The sequence below is a fragment of the Mya arenaria genome, chromosome 8, assembly GCF_026914265.1.
Source record: "Mya arenaria isolate MELC-2E11 chromosome 8, ASM2691426v1".
NCBI classification, from domain to species: domain Eukaryota; kingdom Metazoa; phylum Mollusca; class Bivalvia; order Myida; family Myidae; genus Mya; species Mya arenaria.
In genome coordinates, this window is record NC_069129.1 from 31,273,171 (window position 1) to 31,296,909 (window position 23,739).

The following is a 23,739-nucleotide window of genomic DNA, read 5'->3' on the forward strand; positions in this document are numbered from 1 at the left end:
TTCTAAGTTTTCACGTAGTAAGCTAATAACTTTCCATCTGATTTTAAAATGTCTTATTACTAAGCACCCAAATTTCAAAAGAAACATCGGAAAACTTTCGAGGCTTGAAAACGCCATAATCTATTTCAGTTGAGTATATACAATTATAAAATAAATACTAGTTTCTTTGTCTAAAACAATAAATTATCTCATAAGAAAAAACGTGTTGTTTGTTAAATTGTGAAATGAATCGTATAAAGGGATTTCATGGCAGTGACGTCTTAATTCTATTAAAAACTGAGTAGAAAGTTAATATAGTTTACTTAGAATACATATAGACATCATATGGCCATGAGTATACGTATATAAAAAAATCACAAGTGGACAGAAAATCACAACAAAAATCACGATATTAAATATAAGAGTAGATACATTAAAGATATAAACAATATTATTAGAGTAATGAAAAATTAAATCCGGTGGTCAAAATTGCTTTTCTTCGAAGTGCCTGAAAAAAGAAAATGTGTTTATAACACTTCCCCTGAACTTGGCGTTTGTCTACTTAAGGAGTGAAATTAACGCTTTGCAAAAGTCCGGCAAATCCTTAGGTTCCCTTGTTGTGACTGTTTTTGTCTACTTAAGGAGTGAAATTAACACTTTACAGAAGTCCGGCAAATCTTAAGATTCTCTTGTTGTGACTGTTTTTGTCTACTTAAGGAGTGAAATTAACGCTTTACAGAAGTCCGGTAAATCCTTAGGTTCCCTTGACGTGACCATATTCGTATCCACAACCACAGGTGCGTCGGAATAGTTTGCGCCGGCGTTCACGACGTCATCATTGATGGCTTTGAAGCAGGTGACCTTTCGGTCACGTATAACATTGGCGGTGATGAGCACCCAGGGTCCGTGACATACGGACGCGAGGACCTTTCTTGCTTTGTCCATCTCCCGCACAAGGTCTAGGATGCGTTGGTCCCGTCGCCAGTAGTCCGGGGCAAACCCTCCAGGAATAATCAGAACATCTATATCTGAAGCCTGGAATAACGATTGGAATATAATTACAATACAATAATTGACTCCTTTTTTAAATAAATTCACGATTCTGTACATGACTGCAACTACTGATCAATAAGCTTGAGTAGAAAACAAATAAGGTCCTGAGCAAAACCTCATATCGGCTATTAATTCAATGATAAAGAGCTGCTCGTTATCATAGATTATGTTAATATAATACAGTTCCTTTTTAAAACAATTATTATCTTGAATAATTTACTGTTTCTTCTTCTTCTTCTTCTTCTTCTTCTTCTTCTTCTTCTTCTTCTTCTTCTTCTTCTTCTTATTATTATTATTATTATTCACAAATAAAGGAATCATCATCATATGTTCAAATAGTAATTAAGACTTATCAGTACATATATACGCGTACAGGTTCAAATATGAATATTAATCAACAAGATACACAATAAATACGGCTTGTCAATAAAATACAAGCTCCTAAGTAATGTGTATCAAAATTCATAAAAGGCTCTATATGGATATTCATACAAGGGAAAATACAATAGATAGCAATGATACAGATACTTTGCCAATACACAAATGTTTTTGACTCAGGAGTAAATCACTATAATGTACCAATAACTATGCGGCCATGAAGAACATTTATAAACATACATTCTATAATGAAGATTACAGTAAAAGGCACACATTTTTCTAAGAAGCGAAACACCATAATATATTCTGTTTTCACTGACAGTGACCGACAGGCACGGCACTTTCATTGTGTATATTCCTAAGGAGTTAGTGGTGCCAGCTACAAAAGTAAAGCAAACTCCAGCTGAGTAACCAATTAAACGATATCCCATATAATGCGCAATCGAAATAATTATGTTTAAAGCTGAATAAAAGCAAATGCGGTTTACAGTCAAACACTTATTTTATTTTCAACTTTTGTTTGAAAAATGACATTGTTTTATGTATTTGCAAAAGTAACGTTTTATATAATAAAGATTCTCAGTGCTGAAGATATTTGAATAAATCTTATATAACTCTCTGTTTATGGATATATTTGTAAACATGCCTTCGTTTTAAAAGAATTGTGATTGAAACGTTTGTTAACCTGGTACATTTTGATGTTGGAATTTCTTGTTACTTGCCTTCGCAATTTTTTTTTATTTGGTTTCAAAATAATCATTATTCTTTTCACATACATGTAGGCTTAAGCATTGATGGACTAGACTTAATAATATGATTTTATTGAAAAGTGGTCTACTTTCACTTCCAACACAAGAACATCTTCAAATTATCAGCACCTTAAGTAATTATCAAGACAACGGATAATTTAAGCAATCATTTTTGTCGTGACTTTACCTTAATCTCATCGATTCCATACTCGGCCTTGCACTGGTATCCATGTTTCGAGTTGTATGTTTTTCGTTTCTCGGGACCGATGGTAAACGTTTCGTGGCCCTCCCCTTTCAGGCGATAAAATGGGTACCAAAGCTCAATGTCTTCGTAGTTGAACTCAGTAAGAATACCAACTCTTTTACCTGGCATCTTTAAACTCAAATACAAATGTTCTCGAATGAAAATAGTAGAATACAGACCAATATCAAGTAGGCCGTTATTTCCAAAGCGAAAGCGGAAGTAAATATTGCAAAACGAAAACGGAAGTAATTTGCTCACAGGTGACGATAGTGATTTTCTACGTGCTGTCAAGAATTGGGGTTACACTTTTCTTTCAGAAGCAGTGGAATTTGGGTAAGTATGCTCGATTGCTGATTGCTCGAATTTCTACTGGCACATGTGAATTTCATTAGAAACCTCTAATATTGATTACCTAATAATCCAATAATTTTATAAGGATATCTGGTTAAAAATAATTTGAACTTCGCGTTGAAATTCGTTGCAGTGAGTGAAAACGGCAAATTCCACGTTTATAAATAATTATTGATATTGAAAAATATATTAAATAGGCAGTGACAAACTTAGAATGTAGGATGAGACCTGGTACTTTGACATATTTTATGTTAATAATATATAAATACTATTTGTACAGTATGGATCGTATAAACATTGCCAAACACATGCAGAGGCGGCAGTTACGTTGACAGAACCCACCCATGATATATACTATTATTAATGTTTTAATAAGTAATAATAGTATATATTGGGATTATTTTTCGTGGAAATTTTGGTTGATATCCAGGTTTTTATGACTATTGATCATGTTCGGTCGAATCATTTCGGCCGGGGGGGGGACGTGTCAATGAGGTGGGTCCTGTCAATGTAACTTTGTCGTCTGTGAACACGTGTACTGTACAGTATAAATACGTGTACGCTAATTATGAGTCAGTAGTTTAAAACATTATCAGAAAGTAAGACCTATGATTCATATGTACCATTACATCAGCTGTAATAATACATTTATGTGTTGAAAACAGTAAATATCCCGAACGAAGCAATTTCAAGAGGAAGAAAAAATGGCAAAATGAATGTGGAATAAAATTAGCCTACAGTACAGTATTGTTGAAAAGAATATTTTTTTCCAACTTTCAAATAATGAAGCTATGAAGATTTTAAACGTTTGCTTTGAACAAAGCTGTGTGATTTTTGTAAGAAGATGCTTTAACTTTAGCAAATCGATAACGTATTGTTCTATTTTGATCTACCTGAATATCAGCACAATTGTATATTTTATTACTATGTTTCTTCGAAACAATGCCCCCCCCCCTCCCCCAACTATTCAGTGCCCCTCCCACTAGTCAGCTACATAACATTAAGTATGATTCATTGCCTGTGCGATTGCACTTGTAGTCACATGATACGTTTATTTCATTGGCATTGTTCATAACTACAATGTCGATACCATTTGCTTAGGAATAATATACTTCGTGAAATTCTATTGATATTATTACAATGATAAACATATAATTATTGTAGAGTATATAACTAAGAAACAACAATGGCAGAGGACTCAGATATTCCCGAAAAAATTCGGACAAAGGAAGACGTGGTTCCGTATATCTGTGGTTGGAACGCGTTTACAAGACAAAGTCCATGGCAGTTATTAAAATGGAAACTTGAACCAAATAACAGCCGCATACCGTGGAAAGACCTACAGGTAGTATCTCTTCTGAGAAACTGTATAATTTGATACATGTACAAAAATATGTAACATGATCATAACTACTTGCTAAAATTAATTTTAAATGCAACTTCTAAAATTGGAATAAAATGCATGAGTCAACAGACGAAATCCGTTGGCTAGAACTGCAATGGACCGGTGAAAATACCTCGAGCCCCGGAAACTTTCAAGCAAGCAGGAACACTTAAGTATAAAGAAATCGATCCTTCCATCCTGTTCGAGCCAACCGGGAAATCGAGGCAAATTTCATATTGAACATTACCGTCAATAACGACTAGCATAGCAGGTGCATAAAGTTTCTTATGTCATCTCGTTTTGCTGTTAAGTTAAGCATGCATCCTTATGGGAATCATCAAAGAAACCGTATCCAATTACTACATGCTGGCTTTAAAAACCTTCAAATTCTACTTTTGTTATATTTATAAACCGCGTTTGAAAAGAGTGAAGACCATGGAAAATGAATTCATTTTTTGAATTTTATGTGTTTAAAACAATCATGAAGAAGTGCTTCTTTCCTTCATCTTTAATTAATTGGAAGTGTAGAATGATCGATCATTTAGTCATACTTATCTTCTTATGTTTTGCTCTTGACCATCCAGAATTCATGTTTTAGATGCCATCATGTTTAACGTGCTGCATTCAAAAACTCACTGAAATAGCATATTTCACGATAGTTTGTGCTTTAATTGAATTGAAAATGTCATTTTAAATTTAGCAATAGCTGATGCGTTAGGAGTTTGTGAATTGGCCTAGCCTATTCATTTTGGGAAATTCTTCAAATTGGAAAATTTAAATGGGTAAACGTTTTAAATTGGGAAGTTCCACTTTTGAGGATTGAAGACACCTTTTAAACACGGCTCAAAGTATCCATATGAAACTTGGAACTCATGTTACAAACAAACAGGCTCATATCTTACATGTGAGTCTACTTCTAGCTGAATTTTTTCAATTATGGCCTTTTCAATATGAAATGTGTACAAACACTCCACATGGCCAAGCTTGGAAAGTCTAAAATGAATGGACTTCAAATTAATACACATGTAAGTAGATCTTATTGGGGGAGAAATCATGTCTGTGACTTCCCTTCTTTAACATGACGCAATGACAAGAGAGGGAGAGAGATTAAATTTAATTTTCATAGAGTTGATTCTAAATCGAGGGAAAGAATTGATAACAATATATGGACTAGATGGTCCTCGAACAATGTTTAAATTATACAGCATTCTTCTTATGTTAACTTAAAAGATAAACAGAATAATTTGCGCAAACATAATACATTTTTATTGCAAATTTTTGAAGTAAGATCTTCCTTTTCGGGAGAAATATCTGGGAATTGGGAAAATATGCCATTTTTCCCAATTGTGAAGTAGCTTAATTTCGGCCCCTAGCAAAGAAGGTGATTAAGCCATGCAGTATATGGACCTTTTTGGTTTATACAATGCGACTTCCTACACATAACTCTGATTGAGCTTATACATGAACATTTTAGGCAATCCCAAAGGTCCATCCAGTTATGGACTACGCTTCTCGAAAAGTACAAAATCCACCACAAGACAAAATCCAGATAACATGGATTGGACATGCTACTGTGCTTGTTCAGATAGAAGGTCTGAATATACTTGCTGACCCAGTCAGTATTCAGTGAGAAAAGTGGCCCAGCTGGTTTTGGCTAACAATTAGGCTACACACGATTTCGGCCCCCTGCTTGTGAAGCGAAAGATCTACCGCCAATAGACGTTGTGATCATCAGCCATAACCACCACGACCACTTAGATTCTCAGTCAGTATGGGACATAGCTGAACTTTACCCAGATGCCAAGTGGTTGGTTCGTTCAGGCAATGCAAAGTTTTGCAAGATGCACGGATGCAAAGATGTGAAAGAAATGAAGTGGTGGGAACCTACAACTGTTGGTGCCTGCACATTTGTATGTACATTTACTCCGACACAGCATTGGTGCCAGCGATATCCACTCGACTTTAACCATGTATGATGATGCCTTTGAATAATGTTCATTTTACAGTCGTTATTGAAAGAGCACTATAATGAAAAAAAGATTTAGTTAGAGCTAATGTAAGATACTGACACGCGGTCTTCTTGTGGAGGGCTTTAGCATAATGATGATAATACACCTGATGCGGCATGTGGTGCTCAAAAATCAAGTTTTAGTGCAGAAGTCAAGGATGTGTGTACGTATTTAAAAGTCTAACATGCACACATGTATATTAAAACATCTCACTGATATCTTTCAGGCGCTATGGTGTGGATGGGTTGTGAAAAGCCAAAATACAAGTATTATTTTTCCGGGGATTCGGGCTACCAGGATGAGTTATTTAAGTTGATTGGCCAAAAATATGGACCCTTTGATCTTGCATTAATACCAATAGGTAGTTATGAGCCCAGGTAAAAATAAACGCAATGTTTTATTTTATGTTGATGAGGTGAGTCAACCAAGGAAAATTAACATGTTTGAATGAATTATACAGTTCAGTGTGAAGCTTTTTTTTGCGGATATATCACCAAGTTTGTGAGCATGAATCCGGAGGAAGCTGTGAAAGTCCACCTGGACATACCAAGTTGCGTCTCAATTGGTATCAACAGGGGAACATTTGAACTGACAAACGAAGTATACCTCACTGTCTGTTCCATTGTTATTTCCGGTGCTGGATTTATCAGTATTGAGTTTAAACTTATCTAACATCATATATACAATGAGACATACGCAACTTCATTGCACACATTCAAGCTTAATGCAAAGATCAGATCGCAGATTTTCATATTTACGTTCCAAAATTGATGTTTTATGCATTTTTCTTAAACCGTTAGCCATAAAACATTAAATTTTGAATGGAAATATGAAAATCTGCGATCTGTTTTTTTGTCAGCAGTCTTAGATCGTTTTAATTTGATAACCTTAAACAGTTGGAAAAACGGTTAATCTGTGAGTGCAGCTTTAAGTGATTTTTTTATATGCTATATGAACTGAAACTGGTATATTTCGCAAGTGACACAGTCGATAAATATATATTTATATAATTATATATTTATATATATTGTAACTGTCTTACAAGAAAATCTATTTTAAAATTCCTTTAATATTTTACATTTTATTACAACACAAATGCTGGTTTTATGGTTTTAAAAAGAGTGTATTTCTATGTTGTATTTTACATAAATTTCTGGATTATACTTCAGCCGATCACGTCAAACATATTACTATACAGTACCGATTAACATTAAAATTGTCTGACAAAACGATTGACGAAATGAATAGATATGGAGGATACTCTTTGGATTTCGGCCTTAAATCAAACTATTTTCATAAAGTGATTACACTAAGCAAATTATTTTTATCACATGCTTTCCGGTGGTTTATAGTTTTATGAGTGTTTCAAACAGTGAAAATATATATATTAATATTTTTCACTTGTTTAAAATTTAAGTCCGCTCTCGGTTCCAGTCAAAAGAAAGCGCGCACAGGACTGGAACACAATATCAACGAAAAAATGTTACGTGCGCATATAAATTGTTCTAAAAAAGTGTTATTAAATGACTTTTAATTTCAATTCTTATCATACACTGAAAAGAAAAATAATTGGTTTTAGTATAAGATATATAGCAATAAATTTCGACTGTTGACCACCGAAAGTAAATATTTCACGAGTGATCACGAATCAAATCAGTTTTGATTTTACAAACGCACATGCACGCCCGCACGCACGCGCATAGAATCCAATTGCTCACAAAATATATTCCTGATATTTTAAAAATCTAAAGAATTAAATCCACGTGCAAAATTGAACACACTATATAAGCACTATTTAATGAAAAATCTCTTTAGGATAACTCCCACAAACTGAAAAAATATGTAATCATCAAAGAAATTTTATTAATTGCAAGATTTTAGAAATTTTCTAGCGCTGGTGAAACATTGAGCGGATTGATTTTTAATTTTACCGAAAACCCAAGATCAGCTAAGTTTACCCTTATATACCAAAGAAGAATGTTCCAGAACAAACTACAAAAAACACTCAAGAACTTTCCTTAAAAATCTATAGGCTTCATATAAGTAAAGAGTATATGTTTCCGGTCCGGATAGAAAATTCCGCCCCGAGGGTCGGAATGTTCGATCCAGATCGGAAAAACATGATTGATATTTTTTTCTTGCATACCTGAAATTATCAATTAGTGTGAAAAAAATAAACGTTGAAAACGCATTTTTGTACATTTCACCAAAAAGCGCGTGCAACGTTGTTTATTTACGCGATTAAGGGTATTAATATTAGATCACTATTCATTAAAAAAAAAACCTCTAAAATTCGCGTTTTTTTATGATTATTTATTTACAATTTAAATTAAAAGTCTTTCAAACTTATATATTTGACTGCATTTTATTGAAACGCCATATTGTATAATGTATAAGGCTGTCCGTTTGAACTTTGTTCCCATATATCATTAAACGGGAAAATATGTTGGATTTAACAAGATTTGTTTGTAGAAGTTAGTGTGTTTATTAGATATCAGCTGGTCATTATATCGTCCTAATATTAGTTTTAAAATGGTTATTTAAGATAATTACTTATTAAACAAGAAAATCTATGAAAAGTTCTGTTGTGCACTATAAAGTAAGTGTGTATGCGTGTGTACCTTGTCTTATAACTTCAGTATTACTTGGAGCCACCACAGGAGTTAGAAAAACAGATGTACAGCAAAGGTCTGGACCCAAAGACGTTCTTTAATTTGCGAATCGGAGAGACATGGATAGTAGGGGAAGACCGGGATTATGACCCGCCTTTTATGGAAAGAGAGAAAACGATAACACCGAGGCGTCATGATAGTCATCTAGGTGGCTATATATGAGAGCCCGCACTGTCGGAATGCGAAAGTAATCACCATCACAGGATTGACTCATTATGCCAGGATATTAAGACGAAAAGTCAAGTGAGACAAACAGAGCGTTCTAATCCAAAAGCATTTTCTTCAGATGAACCATCGCGACACAACAATCAGGAAGATTCTCTAACTAAAATGAAACCAACAGTGCGTTCTACACCAAGCAATATGACCCTTGATGCACCATGGCCACACAACAATCAGGAAGATTTTGTTACTGGAATGAAACCAACTGGGCGTTCTAAACCCAGAATAGGTATGGCCCCTAATGCACCATGGCCACACAACAATCAGGGAGATTCTGCACCTGGAATGAAACCAACAGGGCGTTCTAAACCCAGAAGAAGTTTGTCTCCAGATGCATCATCGCAACGCAACAATCATGAGTCTGCTTCTTCAGTCAAAGCAACAGGTCATTCAGCACGAGATTGATTTACGAAATTATGACTGTATACAGTGCTGTCAGTGATCTGATGACCGTTGTTTCAATACTTTCTAGAAGCTTATCCAAACTAGTTTGTGTTTTGCCTCGTATCGCACGAACTTCCCATTTATACTTTCCATTGAAAACTGTTAATTGGCAGTCAAAATTGAAGTAAACTTTTATTGTTAATTCTGCGCTTACAAATGGTCACTTGTAAATGAATTCGTCATGAAAAAGTCACATAAGCAAAAATCTTGGTGTAATATAAAATATATCTGCATAACCCAAAAAAACATGTTAGTTCGATAAGTTGCCTTCGTTAAATAGTTGTGTTAAAGTTCTGATTGGAAACAAACTATGCCTATCAATATTATATGTTTTAAACTGCAAAAGAAAAAGAAAACGATAAAAACTTGATGCAAAAGCTCAGTAGTCAATAATTTATCTAAGACCCTTTTTAAAGACACCAGGCGAAGCCCTTAACAGATGTGGCAATTCCAATGAGCATGGAAAAAAGAGAAAAACTCAGTAGCCAACGATTTAACAAAGACCCTTTTCAGGGGCGGGTTCAGGATTTAAAGTTAGAGGGGGTGTTACGTAGGGGCCTAACCTTATACTTGCGCCCCGCCATGAGAACCAAAATTGATTTGGATTTAAGTGCTTGCGGGGGGATCGTGGTGCCCCCCTCCCCCCGGATCCGCTAGTGCTTCTTAAAGGCACCAGGCGAAGCCTTAAACGAATGTGACATTTCAAATGCGCAGTATTATCACTCTATTCAATGTGTTGAGATTTTTTAAATGCGACTTATACCTGTTTGTCTACGTGTGACTTATATTTTTGGTTGCTACCTTTTTGGATGAAAAGAATACTCTGGAAATACTGTTATAAATCGTTGCTTGAAATGACCAAACCACTGTTTTTAAACCAATGAATGTTATAAATAACACAAGTATATATAAACTCTTTTACAAATGCACACCACCAACTCATACCTTAATATGCAAGGAGGAGCTCGATGATAAGTATGCTAAAATAGGTCCTAGAACGGTATATGTTAACTAAACACACAGTTTCAAGTCACGCAATTTTCTATTTTCACTTTGTCGACAAACAATATTTCAGCTTAAACACTCAGGGCATTTTTGTTGATACCAAACCAGTTTCAGTTTAAGTTTCAATGGTTTCAGCAATTTCGATACCGGTTTTGATAGTTATGCTTGAGGTAACAAATGCATGGTTTTGTGTACAGGTCCAACAACATGGCTGAGCTATTGCATGTATAAATTATTTCTATTTATTAATATTACCTTTTTCATTTAGCTCATTGGCCCATTGTAAGGCATTGGTATAAAAAGGTGTCAACAAACGTGGTTGATCACTTTCCGCCATGTTGTTTTCAAAGTAAACTAGTTTTCGGATGGAACGAACCGATGAAACCGCCTCCGGTAGGGGTTTCGATAGCTTCAAAAACCGGTTTCGGTTTTCGTTAAAAAACACACGCTAAAACTGGTTTGGGTTTGATTTGAAACTGTTTTAACAAATGCACAGTCAATAACTTTTATTGAGGCCTCTAGAAACAAGGATTAATTACCGAGAGAAGCTTAAACGTCTGACCTCAATGTAGACGTATTTATATTACGATAACAGTGATATAAACCTACTTAAACCTTCTTACCAGGTCAATATGTCCTTCGAAAAAACAAAAATACCGAGAGACTCCCATTTTGTTCTGCATTGCACCCTCAAGTATCCCCCGGAGTAACGAAGTTGTTATGGTCGTATAGTGGATTCAAATTGTCCGTCCGTCTGTACGTCTATCTTTTGACACAATTGTGTACGCTTCATCTCCAAACCCCCTGACCGGATTAGGATTAAACTTAACATGACGGGTTTAGAAAAGTGGTGCATGCCGTCGTCAGATTTTGCTCGGAGTATCCTTCAAAGAGTTACGGCTCTTATTTGTTTTTCAATATAGAGTACAACTCCTTGCCGGATCTTGATTAAACTTCACAAGAGTGATTAATGAAAGAGAACACTCGATGTTCAGATGATGATGTACTGATCGTAATGGCAAACAACGTCAAATCCACTCCAAAAAAACAGAACATTCAACCTCTTCCAGGAGTCATTCCTCTAAGAAGAAAACACTAATTATCATTGACCTGCTATGACCGTAAGAAATAATCACAAAGAAATTAGATTTTTAAATTAAGACATGGTACCTGTTGTTTCGGTACTCTCTTTGAACCTGTGAATAAATTAACTCGTTATAGAAAAATAGAAAACTTTATTTATTAATACATGAATGACGAAAAGCTTCTCCTGAATCCTCCTCAATACATTGTCTGGCCTTACATCAAATGGTACGCGGTAATATTCGGGATTTACCGCTTAAAAACACTAGACATGATGCTGATTCATACAGATTAAAACGTGGCGACAACATACACCTCTGAGTTTTGACGTAGTAAGCTAATAAATTTCCTATTATTAAGCACCGAAATTTCAATAGAAACATTGGAAAACTATCGAAGCTTGAAAACGCTAAAATCTATTTCTGTGGGTACCGATGGTGCCAAATAATTGTGTATATACAATTATAGCAGAGTTACTGGTTTCCTTGCTTAAACAATATACAGTAGTCTTCATCAGAAAAAAAAACTTGTTTTTCTTAACTTGTGGAATGATCGTATATAGGGATTTCACGGAAGTGACGTCTAAAATCAATTAGGTAGACATCTTAGGGAAACATAATATCTAACGGTTATCTCTTAAGTTGTATTCATTGACCTCATTTAATAAGATTTCTTATCGCTTGCAGAAGTGAGGGACGTGACTTGACCATATAAATTCATGTCAAGAAATATGTGTACTTTACGTCAATGCTAAGATGTAACCAATACTCATTAAATAGAATAGATTGTTACTTAATAGAAAATGACATTAAGCATTTGAACATTTCAATTAAATTCATAAATCATGAATACAGACGATAACAAGTCTAAAGAAGTTTAACAAATCTCCGTCAAACCTTCGAAAGACAAAAATGAGTTATTTCTACACACGCTGATCGTGCGTCCTAAGATTTAAGACGTTCCCAGAAATAGATAGCTACGTAGTCCGATAATCGCTTTGCAGAAGTTTGCAAATCTTTTCGTTCTCTTGACGTGACAATATTCATATCCACAACAACAGGTGCGTCGGAATAGTTGGTGCCAGCATTCACTACATCATCAATTGCTTTGAAGCAGGTGACGTTTCGGTCACGTATGATCTTTGCGAAGATAAGCTCTCAGACTTATCATTATCAATACCTAAGAGTATATCAAGCATATTCAATCTAGAACAACCAAATTAATGATAATTTTCAAAGCAGTTAGCTATTGTACTGGGTTTCTGCATTGCTTTTTTATACATTTAATCTAATATATCATAAAGCTGTGAACCAATACTGCATAGATAGTTTATAAAGTTTATTCAAAATAAATACAGACGTCATGTCCATGAGGATACGTAATTTAAAAAAATACCTTAGCAAGTAGACAAGAAATCACAACAAAATCAATTAAATATAAGAGATGAGTCAAATTTACTGATATTAACAATATTATTATAGTAATAAAAAAATTAATTCGGTAGTCAAAATTGCTTTCCTTCGAAGTGCCTGAAAAAGTATGTGTGATTATATCACTCTCCCTGAACTTGGTGTGTCTACTTAAGGAGTGAAATTAACGCTTTACAGAAGTCCGGCAAATCCTTAGGTTCTCTTGACGTGACCATATTCATATCCACAACCACAGGTGCGTCGGAATAGTTCGCACCAGCGTTTACGACGTCATCAACAATGGCTTTGAAGCAGGTGACCTTTCGGTCACGTATAACATTGGCGAAGATGAGCACCCAGGGTCCATGACATTCGGACACGAGGACCTTTCTTGCTTTGTCCATCTCCAGCACAAGGTCCAAGATGCGTTGTTCCAGTAAGGGACAAACCCTCCAGGAATGATCAGAGATTCTGTATCTGCAGCCAGGAATAACGATTAGAACATTAGACTAAAATGTTAGACTCCTTGTTTAATACACTCACGATTATGTATATGACTGCAATTACTGATTAATAAGCTTTAGCAGTAAACCAATCTAAAGTCCGGAGAAAAAACGGCATACCGGCTAATGATTCAATGATCAAGTCCTGTAAGGAATCACATTCATAAGAAATCATTCTTGAAATTCCTAAACGATCATCTTCAAACAGATAGTTTAAGAACTTCAGTGGCTAACGATTACAGACAGATGTAAATATCACTGTGCAACCCTTTTAATGGATTCTATTTGTATTTCATTATGTAGGTTTGGTGATAATAAAAGAAGTCTAACTTCAACACAAATTATTTATTTATGAAACAACGTTTCGGCCATTCGGCTTTCATCAGGTTATATGTATATAATGAACAGGAAATGACGTCAACATCAAATGACGTCAACGTTGATAACGTCAAAATATAGCATACATTTTTGCGTAAAATAATGTCTTATAGGATCTATAGATATACAATTATACTGGTAAAATGCAATATAAATGCATAAACAAACATCAATAAACCAGTATAAACTATGCAACATTAAATAGGTTAAAAACAGTTATAAACCAGATTAATTTTGTGATTTTTTTTTTAATTCTGCAAGAAGAATTAAAATAATATTTTTGAATTCATACCATTAGGAATGACTGTGCCAAGAATGTGCATCCATTTACTCTCCTTTAATAATCGTTTCCAATTGTTTTCAATTTTATCAATTGGCATAAAAGAAAAATCATTGAAACTGTGGTCAGGAGCATTAAAATGTTCAGACACATTTGTATATGAATCTGAAAAATGCTTTTTATCAAACTTATGACTGTTCATTCTCTGACTACATTTTTGTTGTGTCTGACTAACATATTGTTTTTTACATTTTTTGCAATTGATATCATATATAACACCTTTAGAAGAACAGGACAATTCATCATTTATCTTAAATTCTTTGCAAAAATATGTACTTGAAAATTTGTCATTTTAAAAATAGTACAACAATATGAACATCTGGATCTAATACATTTAGTAACGAACCCGTTAGTGACAAGATTTGTAAGTTTAGAATTCATAAGTATATCTTGAATATTTTTAGGCCGCTTATATGCGTATATGCGCTTATCAGTATTTTTCAGCGTCGAGTAAAGGATATCTTTATCCAAAATTGGTACAGCAGACTAGAAAACTCAACTAGAGCGTCGTTCTATAAAGTGTTTGCAAATTTTGTGTTTCAGTCATATTTGAAGAATGTAAACATTAATAAATATAAAATAGCATTAACTAAATTACGATTATCATCACACCGGCTCTCGGTTGAGACTGGAAGATGGACAAATATTCCTAGAAATGATCGCTTATGTAGAGCATGCAATAAGTTAGAAGATGAGTACCACCTGTTATTTGAATGTCTTTTGTACAACGACATACGATGTATATACATTAAGAAATATTATAGGGAGAGACCGAGCATGTTTAAGGCAGTTTTGTTGCTAAAGTCTGAAAATGCAAACATCGTAAAAAAAATAGCTGTATATATATTTAATGCATTTGAAATAAGGAAAACGTTTGTTCACGTATAGATTTCTAATGAGTAGAAACTATGTGTGCGTTCAGCTGTATAACATTTTCTTTGAAATCACAATGCATTTTATTTGGTAAGCAAAACAATACTAAGATCGACATAGCTTTACCCTGTAAACCATCCTAATATTTCGTTTTCGCTCTTTTAGTGGGGGTGGGAATGGGACATATGCATTTAAGTTAGGCACGTTTATACTTCTAAGAATATAACGCACAAGTAGTATATTTTGTAAAATAATTAAACTACAAATTTAATACATATCATATTCATGTTGTATTATTGTATTTTGTAGACACTGTTGTTAATACTATGATATAAATATAATATTTCATAGTTAAGATCATTTACGTATTTATGATATGTATATCAAACTCTCCTAGGTACAGCTGCTATATATTTGATACAATTATACTTGTTTACTTGTTCGCTATTTGAATTTGAATTTGTATACGTAAGCTATTGTATTCGATGAATATGATCACGGGTCATGTTGGCCTATTTCAAATGTATATTGTGTGTTATATTTCCTTGAATAAACTTTCTTGTTCTATGCAACAATTGGTTTGTAGTTAATGAGATCTTGGACAGTTTTACTTTTTGAATATCTGAGTAGTCCCCAATATTGGTTTATAATTTTACCAATGTTTGGTAATGATGGATTAAAAGTACACACAAAAGGAATAATGTCTTTTTCCGATGATTTAACATTTGGCTGCAAGGCGTCCCCTGCACTGATGGAAAATGTTTTCGAAACAGCTTTATCTATAACAGAAATTGGATAGTTTCGTTCTTCAAAATAGGTTTTTAGTTTATCACATTCCTCCTGGAAACGGTCATCACTTGATGTTATTCTTCTATAGCGTTTAGCCTGGCTGTAGGGGATGCCGACCTTGCATTTTTTTGGATGACACGAAGAGTATTCTATGTTCTGGTGGAAATTGGTTGATTTTTCAAAAACGCTTGTTTCCAAACCACCCTTTAAGTCTTTTTCGATATGGACATCCAAGAATGAAACACATGTTTTGGAGACATTCTTTGTAAATTTAATATTTTGGTGGACTTTGTTGATATCGTGAGGAAAAGCCATTAATTCATCTTCAGAATGTTCCCATATGAAGAAAATGTCATCAAGAAAACGCAACCATAGTAACGGTATTTTGGAACAGTTTTTAAGAAAATCTTGTTCAAACTTTCCCATAAACAAAGATGCAAAGAACGATGCCATTTTCGTGCACATAGCTGTTCCTAAAATCAGTAGGTAGTTTGCATCGTTGAATTGAAAATTGAGGTTTGGAATACTATTCCCGATGAAATACGAAATGCAAAAATGTTAAACACATTTAAGCATAAATAAAAAGTGCACCTTTTAAAATGTGCATATCATTAGTTACAGAAAGGTGTATTATCTTTTCATTATGTTAAATATTGAAATAACTGTTGTTTTATAAATTGTGTTTTATTGAGTGTCTGTCAGCGTGTGCATGATGTATATTGAAATGACTTAAATTGTTATGTTAATTAAACATGATTTGTATAGAATAATTATATTCAAAACATCAATAGTTCTTGTATACGAATGTATAAGTGCGATGCAGATGTTTTATGATTTACCAATTTCATTTTGTCTCTGTTTGTTTGTTTTTCTTTATAGAAGGCCACATTGTAAATATGATGTTGTTATGGTTGAACCGGTAATTATGTCATAATGTGTATATACCTTCTCTAAATAAAGATATTATTATTATTATTATTATTATTATTATTATTATTATTATTATTATTATTATTATTATTATTATTATTATTATGTGTGTATATATACAGTTTAAGCGAGTGTTTCCATTGTTTTTTTGTGTTATGTCACAAAAAAACTTAGGTCATTCCATATATCAACTGATTGTGCCACACAACAGCTGAACATGATTCAAAATCTTGTTTTACCCAATTACAACCTGCTCTTTCTCATAGATTATGTTCGTATAGATCCTTGGTGAATATTCCAAGGACAGTTTAATTTTGGAACAATACTTGCAGTTTTCAAAAACAATTATTATTTTGAATCATTTCATGTTGTTATGAAAATAAATTGAGTTGATATTGAGATTGAGAAATGTCATTTTAAACGAATGAAGAACATTTATTAACATGCAAACTACAATAAAGAATACAGTAAAAGGCAACACGTTTGTCTAAGAAGTGAAAAACCATACTATATTTTGTTTTCAATGACAGTGACCGACAGGCACGGCTGTTTCATTGTGTATTCCTTTAGAGTAAGAGCAGGCGCATAGCTGCCTATACGCGAGTATGCGGCTGAATCCACATGCTTCTGACAAAAAAGATCAGCAAAGGTGCAGTATGTCTACTTGAGTACATGATCCTAACATGTCCATTTTCCAGTACTAAATAAAGCACCCCAGAACGCCCAGAATGCACCAGATTGCATCACGGTTTAAAAAAAAATTCCGAGGGAAATGTCCCGATCATAATTATGAATCCAAATTAATAAATGACTAGCTACGCCACAGTAGAGGTATCAGCTACACAAGTGAAGTAAACTTCAACTGAGTGAACAATTATATCAGATATGCGCAATTGAGATAGGTTTAAAGTTGAACAAAAACAAATATGCGATGTACAGTGAAACACTGAAACTATTTTTAAACTTTTGTTTGAAACATGGCATTTTCATTTTAATGTACTTTATGGAAAAAATAAGGTTTAGTATGTAGAGATTCTCTCTCAGTGCTAAAGAAATTCGAGGTAATCTTAAAGTAAGTTATATAACTCTCTGTTCATATATATATATATATATATATATATGTTAATCCATGCCAGTATATATATATAAAGTGTTAATTCGACATTTGTTAGTCATTATAGTGACAAACATATTATATAGGCAATGACAGGTATCTGTAGAATGAACTGGCATGGATTAACATACTTTATGTTTATTAATTATACTTAAGATATTTATAGAACACATTCAATAAACGCCATTTACTAGGCGTGTATATGATTCTTATCATTTATGTATATAAGGAGCAAAGGAACTATGATTCATGTATTCATGCGTCCCCATGATAAAGTTGAGCATTGGACTTTGAACAGACCACATATTCGAACATAAAACTTGTGCTGTCGAATCACATTCAATCGATCTTGCATTATTTAGATCATGCATTTGTATTTATTGAAATACTAACTGTGCATGTATATTCATGCTTTCAGTACTATACAGTTAATATAAGATATTTTGGTTGGATAAATGCAGATTAAAAAATGGCAGAAAACGCGGATGTACCGTTTGAATTTCGAACACACCGACGGTTTGGATTTTTTTCCACCAACTCCTTTGTCTGTAAATGGAACCCGTTTACTAAACCAAGTGTATTGAAGTTAGGGAAATGGAAACTTGGACAAACACACAGCAACATACCATGGGATAACCCACAGGTAATATATATCGTGATATATATGTATTGTTATTAAATAACAATAAACTTGTGATCGTTTCGATTTGTCCCTAGGAGCACGAAGCGAAACCGGGAACCACTTTAACAATGCGCGTTGAGTGATTTTTATCATATTTCCCGTACCAAATTAATGGTCATTGCCATTAGCGAAGAGTCGAACAAGAATGATCAAAACGACTCAATGTAATAACTAATTAATACAGACGTATAAGTCATAAATACTGCAAATCTCTACTGAGAATGTACAATTACAAGTATAATGTAACCTCTTAAGTCCCTTATGACAGAATAAAGCTTAGCTCACTATTTTTGTTTTGGTTGAATTTGTTTAATGTTTACGTTTTTGAGAGTAAAAGAATAATCTTTATGATATTCACAATAAATCATTTTTCCTTTAACATAACCAAATTTAAGTATGTCTTTTAGTTGAATGAAATAAGCTACTTAAGCCTGTTAAGCTTAAGAACTTCGAGAAATTAGGGGCTGATGTTGATAATACAATTTAGGCAATCCAAAGGGTCTTCCAGTTCTGGACTACGATTTTCGAAAAGTACAAAATCCGCCAAAAGACAAAATCCAAATTACATGGATTGGACATGCTACTGTGCTTGTTCAAATAGAAGGGATGAATATACTTGCTGATCCAGTATTCAGTGAGAAGTGTGGTCCAGCTGGTTTCGGAATAAAACTTGGTAACACACGGTTTACGCCTCCCGCGTGTCAAGTAGAAGATCTACCGCCCATAGACGTTGTGATCATCAGTCATAACCACCACGACCACTTAGATTCACAGTCAGTCATGCACATTGCTCGACTTCATCTAAAGGCAAGATGGTTAGTCGGATTAGGAAATAAGAAATTTTGCATTGACAAAGGATGCGCAAATGTGGAAGAGATGGAATGGTGGCAAAGTACAAGTATTGGTTCCCTCAGATTTGTTTGCACTCCAACACAACACTGGTGCCAGCGATATCCACTTGACTTCAACAATGTAAGTTGATGCTTCTGGCTTAACCAGAACCTTATAGGAAGTAGACAGATAATCACAAAGTAATCATGGTAGTCAATATTTGAAAGTATGACATATGAAGAATTAGTTCTACTAGTAATTAAAGTATATATTTACAAAAATGAGAAGTAAGCATAAGCAGAAGTCTGTCTTCTGATGATGCGTTTGAAAAATGTTCACTTAACAGTCATTCAAATATTAGAATTTGAAGAGCATCATGATTAACATCGATGTATGTTTAGTTTATATGTCAAGGATTCGTGTACGTATTTAAAGGTAAAAAATCACACATGTTTATATTTTCACTCATATTTTATTAGTCTCTATGGTGTGGATGGGTAGTGGAAAGTCCGAAATACAAGTATTACTTTGCCGGGGATACAGGATATCAGGACGAGCTATTTCAGTTGATTGGCCGAAAATATGGACCATCTTGCATCAATACCAATAGGTGCATATGAGCCCAGGTAATAATGTTACACAATTCTTTTAATGTTGATGAGGTGATCATGAAAAATTTGTCAAGTTGAAAAGCACGAGTCATCCAAGGAAAATTAACAATTTTGAAATTGAATATACAGTTCATATGTTTGCAGATTCATTACTAAATTTGAGAGCGTGAATCCAGAGGAAGCTGTGGAAGTCCACAAGGACATACTTAGTAAAGTCTCAATTGGTATTCACTGGGGAACATTTGAACTGACAAACGAGGTATTCCTTACCGTCTGTTCCACTGTTATCTTGCACCACACGTGCAATGAGACATACACAATTTCATTGCACACGTTATAGCTAAATGCAGTTTAAATAGTCAGCTTAGGCTAGTGAATTTACTAATACGAAGAAATGAAGACATAGATTGAATTCTCTAGCCTTTTGGATACTTATGTGAAAAAAATACAGAAACTTTATATTTTGAATTGATATTTACGTATTAAAATGCAATGACTTTGAATATAAACGTATTGAAAAAGATGAACAGTTTTGAGAACTATTTTTGGGGCGAGTGTGATGACGTCAACAGGGAAAAACAGCCCCCACCCCTTACTTTTAAAGATATTTAATAATTTAAGGTGTTTATAGTGTTTAATTAAGCAGGAAGAACCAACTGGACGTCCCATGTTAAACAGCTACTGTTTCAACATGGTTTCGGTTACGCGTGGATTGCAGACGAAATCGGTGATGTTAAGACATTTATGGCTGCATTCACTCGAAGACTGAAAGACTATGCTTTACAGAAACTTAATGCTGACATAAACTCATCGGCAAAAGCAATCTATTATTGCCAATTTAAATCATTACTTGACATTGAAAAATATCTAACACTTAATATGCCATATTCACATAGAAAGGCCCTTTCGAACTTTCGATACTCGTGCCATAAATGGATGGTAGAAAAGGGAAGACATGTGAATATAGAACGACAGTATAGATTTTGCCCATTTTGCTTAAGTCGAAATGTGTACACTGTCGAAGATGAATTACATATGCTGTTAATTTGTCCACTTTATAACGACTTGAGAAATGAACATTTTATGCCACAATGGCTAAATACATTTGTGAGTGTTACTCTATTTAATGCTATCATGTCTAGTGATCAGGAAGAACATATACGTTGTTTGGCAAACTTTTTACTAAATGCATTTTCTTTAAGAGATGCAACTATTCAAGTTTAAACAACATTCAATTACGAACATAATTATATGTTACAAACATGATTAAATATTGCCTATATACTTATTTATGCACCAATGTTATCGTTTCATAACCATTATATGTGTCACTGTACATACATGTGCATGTCTATTTATTATTTAAATTATGAATATGTCATCTATATAACAAATGTGATACTGTGTATTTTGGGCTGGAGGCCTTGTAGTACGTAATAAACTATTCGTAATTAAACAAAGTAACAGGATAAATAGAATAGTAGGTTAGTACCGTGAATGGAGAAAGTTTATCTGACTCGGCTGCGGATTTTATCGGGTTCGCCTTCGGCTCACCCGATAAATTCCTCCTCCTTGCAAGATAAACTTCCTCCATCCAAGGTACTGACCTAGTATTCTCTTTATATTATATGTTTCCGGGTTGGATAGAAAAAACCGCCCCGAGGGTCGGAATTTTCGATCCAGACAGGAAAAACATGATTGAAATATTATCTTGCATCCCTAAAATTAGCAATAAGTGGGACATTCGGAACTCCTCGGCCATTTTATCGAAAACAACCTCGGATGTATGCCGGTATTTCAGTTGAAGTAGTCCGTAATTTTTTAATAATATCATTAATTAAATGTAGTGTTCAAGAGTTGTATGCATTGCTCTCAGTTTAAATTGATTGCCAGTGAAGTGTTTTATTGCAAACATGATTTAGATTCCCAAGAGTTAAGTCATAAAGTTTAACTACTAAATAAGATTACTACGCGACCTATTTGGTGCGGACTTAAACGTACCACTTTTTGAGTATGTAAACCGTCCAAATACATCAGAGGTTGTTTTTGAAAATAATGGCCGAGGAGCTCCGAATGTAAGTGGGAAAATTATCGTAGAAAACGCATTTTTGTACATTTAACCAAAAAACCAAGTTACGTTGTTAACTGACGCCATGAAGCGTTGTAATATAAGATCACTATTGACGTCAAAAAGTAACACTAAAATTTGCGTTTTTAATGATTATTTATGAACAGTTCAAATTAAAAGTCTTGCATACTTATATATTTGATTGCATTTTATTGAAATGGCATTATTTATTATTGTTAGCATGTTTACGGCAGCCCGTTTCAATTTTGTTTCCATATATCATTTAACGGGGAAATAGTTTATGTTGGATTTAACAAGATTTGTTTGTAGAAGTTAGTGTGTTTATTAGATATCAGCTGGTCATTATATCGTCCAGACAATAGTTTTAAAATGGTTATTTAAGATAATTACTAATTAAACATTGTGTTTAAAAAGAAAGTCTATGTGAAGTTCTGTTGTGCATAAAAAGTAAGTGTGTATGTGTGTGTGTGCCTTGTCTTACTTCAGTTTTTCTTGGAGCCACCACAGGAGTTGGAAAAACAGATGTACTACAAAGATCTGGACCCAAAGACGTTTTTCAACTTGCGAATTGGAGAGACATGGATAGTTGGGGAAGACCGGGATTATGGCCGCCATTTATGGAAAGAGAGAAAACGGGAACATCGAGACTCAACAATGGCCCGGGTGATTTAGGGGCGACAGGCTCTAACCAGCATGTCAGCAAGGACGAGAAAGTGGAAGAAGCATCAGGAGTATTAACCAATTAGGCATTATATATTATATAATTTTTGCCCCTTTATTATGAGTCTTAGAAATTCTGGTTAAGGTCTTGCATGTTAGCACACATAGTATGATATCTCAGCAACTACTTAATGTATTGCGTTGAGACTTTATACAATGGTATTCAACCACCCATTGTAACTGAATAACCAGGTTAGATAACTGCATTTTGCAAATAAGATAACTGTATTTTGCAATAATGGCCCTTTATTATTAGACTTAAAAATTCTGTTAAAACTTTTGCATGTAACCACATTTATGTTAATATCTCAGCACATCATGTATTGCATTGAAATCTAATCTGACAGTGATTCATGTATGTTTCGCCAAAACTTTTCAATCCTTACATTGAAAAGCGGCGGAATAGTCGAGCGCGCTGTCTCTGTGACAGCTCTTGTTAAATATTAAAATGTTCTGATTGGTAACATACTATGCCTATCATTATTAAATGTTTTAAACTGCAATATAATAAAAAAAACCTTGAAAACTTTAGGCAAAAGCTCAGTAGTGAATGATTTAACAAAGACTCTTTTTAAAGACACCAGGCGAAGCCCGTCACAAATGTGACATTTCGAATGAGCATGGAAAAAACCCTAAAACTCAGTAGCCAACGATTTAACAAAGACCTTTCTCAGAGTCGGATTCAGGATTCCCCTTCCCCTGGATCCGCTAGTGCTTTTTATCAGGAACACTAGACATGATGCTCATTCGCATAGTTTTAAACGTGGCGACAACACACCCAAATTTCATTAGCAACATCGGAAAACTATCGAAGCTTGAAAACGCTATAATCTGCGATGGTGCCAAATAATTGAGTATATACAATTATAGCAGAGTTACTGGTTTCTCTGTCTTAAA

General features: G+C 34.1%; 1 protein-coding gene and 1 pseudogene across 1 annotated transcript; one reads left to right on the forward strand and one right to left on the reverse strand.

The window, feature by feature from the left end:
• Nucleotides 1-217: 217 nt before the first annotated feature.
• On the reverse strand, nt 218-2,621 carry LOC128242588 (putative cysteine protease YraA). The gene is made up of 2 exons (XM_052959805.1): nt 2,347-2,621; nt 218-1,014 (listed from the first exon to the last, which is right to left on the reverse strand). Exons 1-2 carry the CDS (start codon nt 2,530-2,532, stop codon nt 688-690), a joined length of 513 nt encoding a protein of 170 aa, XP_052815765.1. The 5' UTR covers nt 2,533-2,621; the 3' UTR covers nt 218-687.
• A 2,491-nt stretch (nt 2,622-5,112) lies between these two features.
• On the forward strand, nt 5,113-22,794 carry LOC128244129 (N-acyl-phosphatidylethanolamine-hydrolyzing phospholipase D-like; annotated as a pseudogene).
• The last annotated feature ends 945 nt before the right edge of the window (nt 22,795-23,739 follow it).

Bases quoted from the DNA above. Each gene is read 5' to 3' on its own strand.
- LOC128242588 (XM_052959805.1), bottom strand. From the start codon at position 2,532: ATGCCAGGTAAAAGAGTTGGTATTCTTACTGAGTTCAACTACGAAGAC. The intron at 1,015-2,346 runs GTAAAGTCACGA...TCGTTATTCCAG, and splicing joins ATGGAATCGATGAGATTAAG to GCTTCAGATATAGATGTTCT.